The following is a 14,350-nucleotide window of genomic DNA, read 5'->3' as shown; positions in this document are numbered from 1 at the left end:
AGTTGTTGCCAGTAGTAGTTAGTCACCAACGCTCCGGATAACATGAAAACTGCCTAACCAGCTCTGCTAGGGCGAGTAAAATGGTCAGAGTGAGGTGTTCTCATTTGTGTCTTCTAAAAGTAGCTAGCTAGTTAGCTTGGGTGCGTGACTGTGGTTTTAAGGTCAGAACGCTGGAATCAACCCTACTCCTCGGCATGAGCGTCCAGCGTGCGCTCAATCTGACAACATTTTGAATTTACGAACGCCCAGAGTGCACTCTGGCACTCCAGATTGAATTTAAGAACACACCCGAAGTCGTAAAATGTCTAGCTAGTCATTTGTTATACTAACAATCTAGCAAGAGGTTGCATATAAACAGCATCGACTTCCGGTAGACAGGCACAGCGCTCAACTGAAAGGATATCGTTCGTTTCCAGTATACTAAAATAAACTAATAGTCTTCTTCTTCTATGCGTTTTAACGGCGGTTGGCATCCAATGTGTTGCATTACCGCCACCTACTAGACTGGAGACTTTGCTTGACAAATAAAAATGTACTAAATTAATAACCTACCATCTAACACTACACTCACTAATTTCAAAATTATATAAAATAAAATTAACACCATCCTACTCCACTAATTAAATGTATTTATTTCTACCTCGTGTCATCATCCTGAAGGATGAGACATCACCACTTAACACATCCTTTAACTCTTCTGATGTCAAGTCTCGCACACCCAAATACCTCTCTGCAGCTGCCACAGCAACCTCAATTTTCTGCGACTTCCGTTTCATCCCCTGCAGTACAGCTGATAACCACTGCTACAAATGCTAAAAATCCAATTTTACTGAAATTTATATCACTTTTTGGCCTATCCTTCTGTACGGGAATATCTCTGCTACTCTCACCACTCCTCCACCTTAACCCTTCCTCCTCTACCTTCTTAACTGCATCAGCATATGACAACTTCTGCACTACTCTAACCCTGGAAACCTCAACCTGTCTCTCTCGCACGGCTGAACTAATAGTATATACTATGCAGTATGTTAGTATGGGTATTCGAACACAGCTCTAGTTTGTGTAGATGTTTTTCTTAAAATGTCATGAAAAAATGTGGGTGGGATCAGAAAACCAAAACAACATTGCTTTTCGTTTGCTCCGGTTCATCACATGACATCAGTGATTATACTCCACGCATTTATATTGGACAACGGCTCTGTCCATCAAATACGATATGAGTGTTTTTCAGTATGAGCTAAAAAAATAGGTTCTGGAAAAATGTCTACAGTGCCTGATGGCAAGAAATTGGTCCGAAGCCCAAGTGGACTTCGAATGGTCCCGGAGAATGGAGCGTTTAACAGCCCTTTTTCGTTAAATGAACCCCAGTGGGTCCCGGACAAAGAGGTAAGAGACTATTGGAGAGGTAATTACAAGAGGGCAACGCCGCTCGGACTTGACAGTGTCTGTACGGGACAGTAGCCAGCTAACGTTACTTATCCCACGATTGAATGCCATAGGCGTATGATTATTAGTATTAAAAAAAATACGTGTGCTTTTAAAAATAACATTGTTTTATAACTGCCTAGATACTTAATTTGGCATGTGTTGGTTTTAACAATGTTCAGCAGTTTGCTAGCTGTAAATGTGATTCCCAAAAAACACGCCTCTTCCTTCGATACAACTACGTCGCGAAGTGACTTTTCCTAGGTAAGTTAGCTAGGTTAGGAGAGCATTTTCACTAACCCTTTTCCTAACGTACTAGGTTAATTCTCCTAACCTGTTACGAAAAAAAATAATTCGGGTCAAGGTTGTATCGAAGTGGCGTGTTCAGCTATAAATGCCAAAGAGTTGCCTGTAGTGTTCTAGTAAGTTAGTTAGACAACATGGAGCCGTCACTACAGTAACTAGTTAGTTAGCTACGTTATCAAGTAGCTAACGTTAACTGCTTTGCATCAGGTACCACCAAAATACAGAACCAAAGTTGCCTCAGCAAGTCATTGCTGTTCATATGACTGCAAGTTAATTAGAAGTTTTTTTTTCTTTCTCGCCGTCTCTACGAGATGTCCACATGCATCATGATCTAGCCTGGGCAGCCACCATTTGGCTCGATGTGCACAACCGGATGAAACACTTGTGCCCACTGGCATCCGGTTCATACGTAAAACATTTTTAATTCAGGCTCCAAAGGCTTCGATTTCCTCCTTAACTAGTTTTAATGAAGAGAAGGCAAAAAACCCTTGGAAAATATGCACACTTTATTGACGTTCACCCATGACTGTGTGGCTATGCACATCTTCTACTCAATCATCAAGTTTGCAGATGACACAACAGTGGTAGGCCTAGTTACTGACACCGCCAACAGGGAGGAGGTGAGGGCCCTGGCAGAGTGGTGTCAGGAAAATAACCTCTCCCTCAAAGTAAACAAAACGAAGGAGCTGATCGTGGACTTCAGGAGACAGCAGAGGGAGCACCCCCCATTCACATCGAAGGGGCCGTAGTGGAGAAGGGGAAAAGTTCCTTGGCGCGCACATCACTGACAACGTGAAATGGTCCATCCACACCTCCAACAGCGCCTCTTCAACTTCAGGAGGCTGAAGAAATTTGGCTTGGCCCCTAAGACCCTCACAAACTTCTACGGATGCACTATTGAGAGCATTCTGTCGGGCTGTATCACCGCCTGGTACGGCAACTGCACCGTCCCCAACCACAGGGGTCTAGAGGGTGGTGCAGTCAGCCCATCACATCACCGGAGGCTGACTGCCTATCCTCCAAGACATCTATCGCACCCGGTGTCACAGGAAGGCCAAGAATATCATCAAGGACCTCCACCACCTGAGCCATACTGTTTTATCCACTACATATGTAAATATTGTATTCTTGTCAAGGCTCATCCTATAGAACTACTGCTTTTCTATATAGTATACAAATGTTTCTATTCATACACTGCTCAAAAAAATAAAGGGAACACTTAAACAACACAATGTAACTCCAAGTCAATCACACTTCTGTGAAATCAAACTGTCCACTTAGGAAGCAACACTGATTGACAATAAATTTCACATGCTGTTGTGCAAATGGAATAGACAAAAGGTGGAAATTATAGGCAATTAGCAAGACACCCCCCAAAACAGGAGTGATTCTGCAGGTGGTGACCACAGACCACTTCTCAGTTTCTATGCTTCCTGGCTGATGTTTTGGTCACTTTTGAATGCTGGCGGTGCTCTCACTCTAGTGGTAGCATGAGACGGAGTCTACAACCCACACAAGTGGCTCAGGTAGTGCAGTTCATCCAGGATGGCACATCAATGCGAACTGTGGCAAAAAGGTTTGCTGTGTCTGTCAGCGTAGTGTCCAGAGCATGCAGGCGCTACCAGGAGACAGGCCAGTACATCAGGAGACGTGGAGGAGGCCGTAGGAGGGCAACAACCCAGCAGCAGGACCGGTACCTCCGCCTTTGTGCAAGGAGGTGCACTGCCAGCGCCCTACAAAATGACCTCCAGCAGGCCACAAATGTGCATGTGTCTGCTCAAACGGTCAGAAACAGACTCCATGAGGGTGGTATGAGGCTCAACACCGTGCAGGAGGTTTGGCATTTGCCAGAGAACACCAAGATTGGCAAATTCACCACTGGCGCCTTGTGCTCTTCACAGATGTAAGCAGGTTCACACTGAGCACATGAGCACATGTGACAGACGTGACAGATTCTGGAGACGCCGTGGAGAACGTTCTGCTGCCTGCAACATCCTCCAGCATGACCGGTTTGGCGATGGGTCAGTCATGGTGTGGGGTGGCATTTCTTTGTGGGGCCGCACAGCCCTCCATGTGCTCGCCAGAGGTAGCCTGACTGCCATTAGGTACCGAGATGAGATCCTCAGACCCCTTGTGAGACCATATGCTGACACATGCACATTTGTGGCCTGCTGGAGGTCATTTTGCAGGGCTTTGGCAGTGCACCTCCTTGCACTAAGGCGGAGGTACCGGTCCTGCTGCTGGGTTGTTGCCCTCCTACGGCCTCCTCCACGTCTCCTGATGTACTGGCCTGTCTCCTGGTAGCACCTCCATGCTCTGGACACTACGCTGACAGACACAGCAAACCTTCTTGCCACAGCTCGCATAGATGTGCCATCCTGGATGAACTGCACTACCTGAGCCACTTGTGTGGGTTGTAGACTCCGTCTCATGCTACCACTAGAGTGAGAGCACCGCCAGCATTCAAAAGTGACCAAAACATCAGCCAGGAAGCATAGGAACTAAGAAGCGGTCTGTGGTCACCACCTGCAGAATCACTCCTGTTTTGGGGGGTGTCTTGCTAATTGCCTATAATTTCCACCTTTTGTCTATTCCATTTGCACAACAGCATGTGAAATTTATTGTCAATCAGTGTTGCTTCCTAAGTGGACAGTTTGATTTCACAGAAGTGTGATTGACTTGGAGTTACATTGTGTTGTTTAAGTGTTCCCTTTATTTTTTTGAGCAGTGTATATCAATAATGTTTATACACACGATATACACTGAACAACAAATGTAAACGCAATATGCAAAGTGTTGGTTTCATGAGCTGAAATAAAAGATCCCAGAAATGTTCCAAATGCACAAAAAGCTTATTTCTCTGAAATGTTGTGATCAAATTTGTTTACAACTCTGTTCGTGAGCATTTCTCAATTTCCAAGATAATCCATCCACCTGACGTGTGGCATATCATGAAGCGGATATTACACAGGTGCAGCTTGTGCTGGGGACAATACAAGGCCACTAAAATGTGCAGTTTTTTCACACAACACAATACCACAGACGTATCAAGTTTTGAAAGAGCATGCAATTGGCATGCTGACTTCAGGAATTTCCAACATAGCTGTTTCCAGATAATTAAATGTTAATTTCTCTACCATAAGCTGCCTCCAATGTAACTTTAGAGAATTTGTCAGTACTTCCAACTGGCCTCACCACTGCAGACCATGTATAACCATGCCAGCCCAGGACCTCCACAGGCCACAATCAATAGCCTGATCAACTCTATGCGAAGGAGATGTTGTGCTGCATTAGGCAAATAGCAGTCACACTAGATACTGACTGGTTTTCTGATCTACACCCCTACCTTTCTTTTTTATAGTATCTGTGACCAACAGATGCATATCTATATTCTGAGTCATGAAATCCATAGATTTTCCTTATATGAACTGTATTTAACTCAGTAAAATCTTTGAAATTGTTGCATTTTATATATATATATATTATATATATTTCCTTTTCATATTTGGGATTTGCATGTATTGTTAGGGATTACTGCACTTTTGGAGCTAGGAACATAAGCATTTCGTAACACTTGCGAAATATGTGTACGTGACCATTACATTTTTGGGGGGGGATTTGATTATCCACCACCATGCTAGTGTCTAACGCGTATGAATGCTACTTCTTGATGTTGCGCCCTGCATTCAGCCAGGGGTAAACAACAGACTGATGGCACCTTAATTGGGGAGGAAGGGCTCATGGTAAGGGCTGGAGCAGAATTAATGAAATGCTCCACTCCAGCCATTTATTATGAGCTGTCCTCCCCCAAGCAGCCTCCACTGGTCTGATGCAACCTGACTTGCCTAGTTAATGCAACATCAGAAAGTATCATTCCTAAAATTCTAGTTATTAATTAGCCACTCTGGTATGGTGGTGGACAAATGTGTTTCATAAAGAAAATACACTTTTTCCCCCTCCTTTTAAAAATATTTTTTACCCACATTCTCCCCATTTTTAAATCAAGTTGAGGTAATCGAAGCCTTTGCTGCCTTAATGGAGAATGTTTTATGTACAAACTGGTCGCAGTGGGACAGGATATTACCTGCTGTGCACATTAAGGCCAGACGATAGTGGAGATCCATAAAGACCACAAGGGGCTACCCTGGCTAATCATGGTTATGACATGGGTCCACTTTGGAAAACACTTGAGTGGGGGATGGCCATGAGTCATAGCTGTGTGTGAACCTTACAGTAAACCTGTCCAGCAGCTTGTCACACCTCACTGCCTCTTCAAACATGTATTTGAATGGTACACTGATCTTTAAGATGTGGTGGCATTAAAACAGTCGGTGTTAGGCTAACTTTTACTTAGGTCTCTCTTTTATGTAGCATCTCTCTTGTTGTGCTGTGTGTTGTCCTATATTTTATTTTTAATCCCAGCCCGTCCCCGCAAGTGGTCTTTTGCCTTCTGGTAGGCCGTAATTGTAAATAAGAATTTGTTCTTAACTGACTTGCCTAGTTAAATATATAAAGTCTGTGGGTATGTTACTGTAAGCCTTAGGTTTGTGATCATCTTTTGTAAAGGAGAGGTCTTTTGGTAATCCATTTAAACTGTGAATCAAATTGTTGTGTCCATGTTTGAACTTGAGTGAACCAAAAGTATGTCCTTTTCCTTTTTCAGTGCCCAAGCTGTATGCAGTGTGACAAAAAATATGACTTCCTTACAAGAAAGGTTTGATTTACTATGATCCCATAATATACATAAGTATGTGGACACTCCTTCAAATTAGTGTATTTGGCTAGTTCAGGCACACCTGTTGCTGACAGGTGTATAAAATCAAGCACACAGCAATGCAATCTCCATAGACAAACATTGGCAGTAGAATGGCCTTATTGAAGAGCTCAGTGACTTTCAAAGTGGCACGGTGGTTCATAGGATTGCCACCTTTCCAACAAGTCAGTTTGTGAAATGTCTGGCCTGCTAGAGCTGCCCCGTTCAGCTGTAAGTGCTGTTATTGTGAATTGGAACATCTAGGAGCAACAACTGCTCAGCTGTGAACTGGTAGGCCACACTAGCTCACAGAACGGGACCATCGAGTGCTGAAGCGCGTATCGCATAAAAATAGTCTGTCCTAGGTTGCAACACTCACTACGGAGTTCACAAGCCTAAGGTCACAATGCCAAGCGTCGGCTGGAGTGGTGTAAAGCTCGCCAGCACTGGACTCTGGAGCAGTGGAAAGCATTCTCGGGAGTGATGAATCAAGTCCGAAGAATAAATATGGGTTTGGTGGATGCCAGGAGAACGCTACCTGCCCGACTGCATAGTGCCAACTGTAAAGTGTGGTGGAGGAGGAATAGTGCTCTAGGGCTGTTTTTCGTAGTTCGGTCGAGGTCCCTTAGTTCCAGGGAAGGGAAATCTTAACGCACAATGACATTCTAGACAACTCTGTGCTTCCAACTTTGTGGCAACAGTTTGGGAAAGGCCCTTTCCTGTTTCAGCATGATAATTCCCTTGTGCACAAAGCGAGGTCCATACAGAAATTGTTTTCTAAGATCAGTGTGGAAGAACTTGACTGGCCTGCACAAAGCCCTGACCTCAACTCCATCGAACACCTTTGGGATTAATTTGAACACTGACTGCGAGCCAGGCCTAATCGCCCAACATCAGTGACCCACCTCATTAATGCCGTTGTGGCTGAATGCTGCGGGGACTTGCTTCCAACCTTCCACCATTTAGTTGAAAGTCTTCACAGAAGAGTGGAGGCTGTTATAGAAGCAAAGGGGGGACCAACTCCATATTAATGCTCATAATTTTGGAATGAGATGTTTGACGAGCAGGTGTCCACATACTTTTGGTCAGATAATATCAGATAACTGTATTTACATTTTTAACCTGACTTTGAGCCAAAATGTTACTTTTGCCAATAGGATACATAGTTTTGCCTGGTATTACCTTTGCTTCCCTTCCTCTTGTTCTGTTGATGTTCAGCACCACTGTCGGCGGTGTGGCCGGTGTTTCTGTGATAAGTGCTGCAGTAAAAAGGTGGCTCTGCCCAGGATGTGCTTCGTCGACCCAGTCCGGCAGTGTGGCGAGTGCAGCCTGGTCTCCCAGAAGGAAATGGACTTCTATGACAAACAGCTCAAAGTGCTTATGGGAGGTGAGTTCAAAGGAATGAATCAATTGTGTAAGGAGGACACCCAAACTCACAGACGTGTGTGTGTGTGTGTGTGTGTGTGTGTGTGTGTGTGTGTGTGTATATATATATGTGTATATATATATATATATATATATATATATATATATATATATATATATATATATATATATATATATATATATATATATATATATATATATATATATATATATATATATATATATGAGGGCGGTTAGTGAGCAGGGCTAGGTCTGCGGTGATGCTGTCCTGCCCCGCACTGTCTCACCTCTCTTTTCTCTCCCTCTCCACTAAGGTATCTTTTCTTTGATGGGGAGAGCCATTTTGAGGCTAGTGAAGAGTGTTGGTGCAGACCAGTGTGGTTATAAATAGGCCCCTTCCACTCAGCCAGGCCCGTAATTAAAAATCAATTTGCAGCATGGTGAGCTCCAGGGCAAGGGCCTGCTGCAGTGGCAGGGACCTGGAGAGAAAGCCTTGTAGAATTTTGGACTAATGGGGTCATGTTAGCCAGATAGCATTGTCAAACAATGCTGTATCCTTTGTCTGTCCACGAGAGATTATACTATGTAAACAACCAAATTAAGATAGATTTTAGTTCTGGGTTAACCAAGATTATCCTTTAGTACAACACCAGTGGACTGGGAGGTATCTACAGTTGGATGGGTTTATAGAGGGATTTTTGATTGGTATGTTTTTTTAATTTGACTCACTGGTTATGACCTCGCTGTCATACTCAGGTGGTTCTTTTATTGTCACTTTTGGCACCTCAAAGACGTCTGAGACCATGATGTGTCGTCTCTCCAACAACCACAGGTATCGTGAGTGTTTTACATTTTACACAAAGGGAAAGTATCTAGAATGGAGTTATTTAGGTTAATGCTGGAAGGACATATACCTTATCTGTGCTTTGATAGAACCACTTTAGAAAATGTACACTTTGCAGTTTTAAGACTTTCAGTACATCACTGTCTCACCTCTCTTTTCTCTCCCTCTCCACTAAGGTATCTTTTCTTTGATGGGGAGAGCCATTTTGAGGTGGAACTGTCTCGGATCTCCAGTATGCAGGTGTTGACGGAGGAGTCCACTCCTGAAGGTAAAGCTCTGGATCCGATGTTCTTTGGTTGTTTGCTCATTCTGGCTTGATTGGTCTCAGTACAGAGGGCAGTATGACCGTACAGCAGCGATACTGTGCAGCTCGTTGAATGCTTATTGATTTAAGAGACATGGATTCCTGTGGGTGGAGGAACTAGCTCCATCTCCTCTTTATGAACGCAAGTATAATCATAAATCCACAGTAAAATTCTGTTGACTGTGTCTTTTCATTGTATTGATTTGAAACCCCTTAACTGATCTAACAGCATGGTAAGTATACTGAGGTGGTGGTTGTGCCTGACTGTTTCCTCTCTGCTTTAATATTAACACTCTCTCCCTCTCTCCCTCTGCCTCTGGGCGGCCTGGCCTTTTCTCCTTATGACCTTAGAGAATGACATTCACACTTACACAAGTCTGCGGGACAGTCAGTATATCTCTGAAGGTTAGCACTGTTATACTCCCCCGTCCCCCACTCCCTTATTCCTCCCCATCTTAAGTTCACCAGCCTCCAGAGTTTTTGGCCCTGCTTTTGATAAGGATGCCTTTGTTATCATTGTACATGCATTTTATATCAGTGGTAGAACAAAGGCAACGTCCTTAAAATCCGTGTCCCATGCATGCTTCCACGGGGGGGATTGTGTGTAACTAAACACCCAGAGTGAGCCTCATTGCCCCTCTAACTGTGACCAGGCTGGTGTTCATTAGGCAACACCATATCAAAACACTTGATTTGACAGTTTCCATGTGGCACCTTCCTGTTTCTCTCGGTTTGGGCTGTTTTCTTCCGCTTTGTGCCTACTGAACACAACCCAGTTCACAGCTCAAGACATCCAAACATATTCCCTCATTCCTATCAACTTCTTCTGTGAACGTCTGATATGTTGTTGTTTATTTTTTCAAGTCTATAGATTTATTAGTGATTTATGGCACATGCCAGTCTTTAACAAAGAAGCACTTGCATGTTTTGTTTAATCAATGTTTGCTATTGTGTCCTTTTGAGATATGTTGTAAGGTTACTTTTTTTTTTTTCACCAAGGTCATTAGTTTGAACACCAGCCAGGTAGCAGTTTTGGTTTACAAAGTCTGAGCTGAAGCTTTTAGAGTACATCCCAAGATAGTGAGTGTTGTTACTGTACCTTACTTAACAACCTGGTCTTATAGCATTTTGTATTATTCTGTATGAAAATCCGAGATGCTCCATTTAGTATTATATGTTACGTTTCGTATGGTAAATATTTGTGGATGTCCATCACCCATTTTGTATGATATGTTACGAATTATAATTTGTATTATATTTGCAAAACGTGCAATATGTTATGAAGTTGCAAAATGTACAATATGTTACGAATTCTAGCTAGTGTTAGCTTGGGGTTAAGTTTAGGAGATAGGTTAAAGGGTTAGCCAACATGCCAAGTAACTAAAAAGTAGTTAAAGTTGCTAAAATGCTAAAGTTGTACGTGATGAGATTTGGGTTGGTAGATGTTTGTATTATATGCTCACCCACCCCGACCAACCACCCTAAGTAACCATCTGTCTTATGTAACCATACATAACATATTTACTATGTTACGTCTGGTCTGAGACCAGGCTGTGCTTAACTGTGTGTTGTGTCCAGGGGGAAACTCCAGGGCCAGTGGCATGTTGCTCCATTACAAACCCACTGGCTCTCAGGACCCCCAGCAGTTACGCATGGAGGCAGCAGACGACAAGAAGACTGCCTCCTCATGGCTGGCTGCTATGCACAAGGTACACCACATTAACAGGCTGCCTTGTGTTTTAAAAGGAAGATTATATGTGATACTACTGGAATTTATGTTGTGATATCCAGGCTTCAGACCTGACATTACGTACTGTGTATGTGGTTGAATAGTTATTTTGAATAGTTCTGCCTGTACTATGTCTCTGTTCTCTGACAGGCTGCCAAACTGCTGTATGAAGCTCGGGACCGGTGACTCATTGCTAAGATGCCCAGAGCCTGAGAGTGATGGCACAGACCAAGTGTTTTCTTTCCTACCCTTCCGTCTCACATTCTCTAAATGCTGACAGTTCAATGGATTGTGACTGAAATGCACTATTTGGCCAACCACCCATCTAATGCTGCTATTCTTAATTCTATCAAATACATAAGCCATTTGGCATAACCATTTCCCTTCACGTAACGCTTTTAAGGTAATTTGTTATGTGATCTGTGACATAGTTCAAGTTAAGTTTCTTTGTACATGCTGTCTATACTCTACTTTCAGTGCTGGCAGATTTGGATCCTTATCCCTTCCTTAGGGATCCACAGATTATTCACTGATTCTAGTGGTATATACACACACACACGTATGTGGACACCCCTTCAAATAAGAGGATTCGGCTATTACATCCAAATCCATTGCTGACAGGTGTATAAAATCGAGCGCACAGCCATACAATCTCCATAGACAAACATTGGCAGTAGAATGGCCTTACTAAAGAGCCCGGTGACTTTCAACGTGGCACCGTCATAGGATTGCCACCTTTCCAACAAGTCAGTTCGTCAAATTTCTGTCCTGCTAGAGCGGCCCCAGTCAACTGTAAGTGCTCTTGTGAAACGTCTAGGAGCAACAACGGCTCAACCGCAAAGTGGTAGGCCACACAAGCTCACAGAACTGGACCGCTGAGTGCTGAAGCGCATAAAAATCATCTGTCCTCGGTTTCAACATTCACTATCGAGTTCCAAACTGCCTCTGGAAGCAACGTCAGCACAAGAACTGTTTGTCGGGAGCTTCATGAAATGGGTTTCCGTACAGATCACCATGCGCAATGCCAAGCGTTGGCTGGAGTGGTGTAAAGCTTGCTACCATTGAACTCTGGAGCAGTGGAAAGCGTTCTCTGGAATGATGAATCACGCTTCACCATCTGGCAGTCCGTTGGATGAATCTGGGTTTGGCAAATGCCAGGAGAACTCTTACCGTCCCCAATGCATAGTGCCAACTGTGAAGTTTGGTTGAGGAGGAATAATGGTCTGGGGCTGTTTTTCATGGTTCGGGCTAGGCCCCTTAGTTCCAGTGAAGGGAAATCTTAACACTACAGCATACAATGACATTCTAAACTATTCTGTGCTTCTGACTTTGTGGCAACAGTTTGGGGAATGTCCTTTCCTGTTTCAGCATGACAATGCCCTCATGCACAAAGCGAGGTCCATACAGAAATGGTTTGTTGAGATCGGTGTGGAAGAACTTGACTGACCTGCAGAGAGCCCTGACCTCAACCCCATCGAACACCTTTGGGATGAATTGGAACGCCAACTGCGAGCCAGGCCTAATCGCCGAACATCAGTGCCTGACATCACTACTGCTTGTGGCTAAATGGAAGCGAGTTCCCGCAGCAATGTTCCAACATCTAGTTGAAAGCCTTCCCAGAAGAGTAGAGGCTGTTATAGAAGCAAAGGGGGGACCAACTCCATATTAATGCCTGATTTTGGAATGAGATGTTCGACGAGCAGGTTTCCACGTGTGTGTGTGTGTGTGTGTGTGTGTGTGTGTGTGTGTATACACACACAGTTTATTAAATTCTTTAAATGTAGTCCCATACATAGAATTTTTGTATAAACTATTTTGTTAAATATTCCTATTTTAACACAATGCGGTGTATGTACTTTTTACAGCTAAAATATTTAGTATAGTTTTTGTAGCAGTTGTATAAAAAAAGTTTATTCCTACACTACAAGATGACTTAAACATTTTGTTTTCATGTTGGGTTGGTTTACTTTTATTAAATTAATTGCACAGCCACAACACCAACAGTCTAACCCTTAATCTAAGGGTACAATATGCTGTTTAATGTTACACTTTTACTCTTCTGTTTTGTTGGCTTATATCTAACGTATTATGCTTCACATACCAAATAAAATACTGTAATGACCTGACTAGAACATAAAGGAACAATTGTCCAGACAGAGGTTTGAGTTTACGAATTGACGGTTTATTAACCCTACTAATATTTTTGACCAAATATTATTTGTATTATCAAACCAGAGAATTGTGGACATTTAGCCGGAATCTAGAAGGTTGCTGATATTCCTTTTTTAATTTTTTTATCAGGACTGCTCCCAAGTAGGCTGCACATAGTTCACAAGAATGTTGTCTAATGCCCGTTGTCCACCAAATAAATGCATATGCGTTTTGTTTTTCCGGAAGTCTAGCCCGTATTTACCGTACTTGACACACATGTACTTTGCTTTTTACAGACTCCAACTAGCTAGCTTTTATCTAGTTGTACTTCCGTTTGTACCACCGCACTGTAAAGCCACGAACGAGTTGAACATATTATACGCATGCGGTACACAGAACTCACCGCAGCCTAGTGGTACCCCCCAACGTAGCAATGCGGACTGCTCCATTGACAATGAATTACTTCTGCCGGAACTCAGTGGGCATGAGGCGTAAGATGCATTACTATCTGCATTCACAACATTTTCTGTATATCCTTGCCTACGGTTCAGGCTTATTTCAATGCCCCGATGCTGGACATATAAACTGTTTCTGCATGATGCAGCAGTTTTTGAGATGGCCAGACTTAATTATTTCTGATATTTACATTCAGTGTTCACTCAAGTTGAAATTGGTAGTTTTGCACTAGATGGCATTGTCAAATTGACACATTTAGCAGTTATGGTAAGTACCACTGCTCTTTATGGTCTCCCTTTGTACAGTCACTGTCATAATAGTAATCCTATTACAATCTCTAATAGTATGTCAAGAAATGTCCATTATTTTAACTCAATAAATTTAATTGTAACTCTTTTCTCATAAATTGTATTTACAAATAATGACCATGATTCTTGCATTATTAAATGAAAGGTCAATTAATAATTTTAACCCTAGGATGCATAGTAAACATGGCGCCCCAAGAATGCATAGGCTGGGTCAAAATGACCCGCAACTGTAATATCTGTTTTATTTATATGGGTCTAAAATATTATTTTGTGAGACATTATTTTGAGTGATTTGGACCTTTTCAATAATTATTTTATTGTTTGAAATGTTTTTAGTCGCTCAACGGTTTGATACACATTTCGATCACATTTATTGGTCACATACATGGTTAGCAGATGTTAATGCGAGTAGTGAAATACTACACTCGCACGAATGATAACATAACGGCTTTTGAAAATAATAGCATTTTTCTTACAATCAATATTACAGTTTCACATTAAACCTTTGTGTGAAGAACAACATGAATCCACCATAATATTAAAAAAAAAAAAAATGAAAATCCAAAGTTCATCAATATAAATGACAACGCTAACAATTGTGAATTTAGAAAACATGAACACTAAAAGGAACAGTGTGTGATGCTTACTTATGCTTTCTTAGTACATGCATTTGTTACAAACCACAAGC

General features: G+C 42.5%; 1 protein-coding gene across 2 annotated transcripts; it reads left to right on the top strand.

The window, feature by feature from the left end:
- The first annotated feature begins 1,158 nt into the window (after positions 1-1,158).
- Positions 1,159-13,779, top strand: LOC129812978 (zinc finger FYVE domain-containing protein 21-like). Of its 2 annotated transcripts, XM_055865033.1 has the most exons (8): positions 1,159-1,386; positions 6,395-6,445; positions 7,703-7,871; positions 8,627-8,702; positions 8,891-8,982; positions 9,370-9,423; positions 10,597-10,727; positions 10,898-13,779. In XM_055865033.1, the coding sequence occupies exons 1-8, from the start codon at positions 1,261-1,263 to the stop codon at positions 10,931-10,933; spliced, it is 735 nt and encodes a 244-aa protein (XP_055721008.1). In that variant the 5' UTR covers positions 1,159-1,260; the 3' UTR covers positions 10,934-13,779. The 2 variants fall into 2 exon arrangements, with proteins under 2 accessions (XP_055721008.1, XP_055721009.1); XM_055865034.1 differs by lacking the exon at positions 9,370-9,423 and having other exon boundaries at positions 1,168-1,386.
- Positions 13,780-14,350: the final 571 nt, after the last annotated feature.

Source organism: Salvelinus fontinalis, chromosome 16 (assembly GCF_029448725.1).
Source record: "Salvelinus fontinalis isolate EN_2023a chromosome 16, ASM2944872v1, whole genome shotgun sequence".
Lineage (NCBI taxonomy): Eukaryota > Metazoa > Chordata > Actinopteri > Salmoniformes > Salmonidae > Salvelinus > Salvelinus fontinalis.
Note: the sequence above shows the minus strand (reverse complement) of the source record. Positions and strands in the feature narration are given on the sequence as shown.

What these genes read in the sequence shown, in the direction of transcription:
- LOC129812978 (XM_055865033.1), top strand. Translation starts at nt 1,261, where the DNA reads ATGTCTACAGTGCCTGATGGCAAGAAATTGGTCCGAAGCCCAAGTGGA. An exon ending in GGAGGAGTCCACTCCTGAAG is followed by an intron (nt 8,983 to 9,369) that starts GTAAAGCTCTGG and finishes TTATGACCTTAG; the next exon opens with AGAATGACATTCACACTTAC. An exon ending in CAGTCAGTATATCTCTGAAG is followed by an intron (nt 9,424 to 10,596) that starts GTTAGCACTGTT and finishes TGTTGTGTCCAG; the next exon opens with GGGGAAACTCCAGGGCCAGT.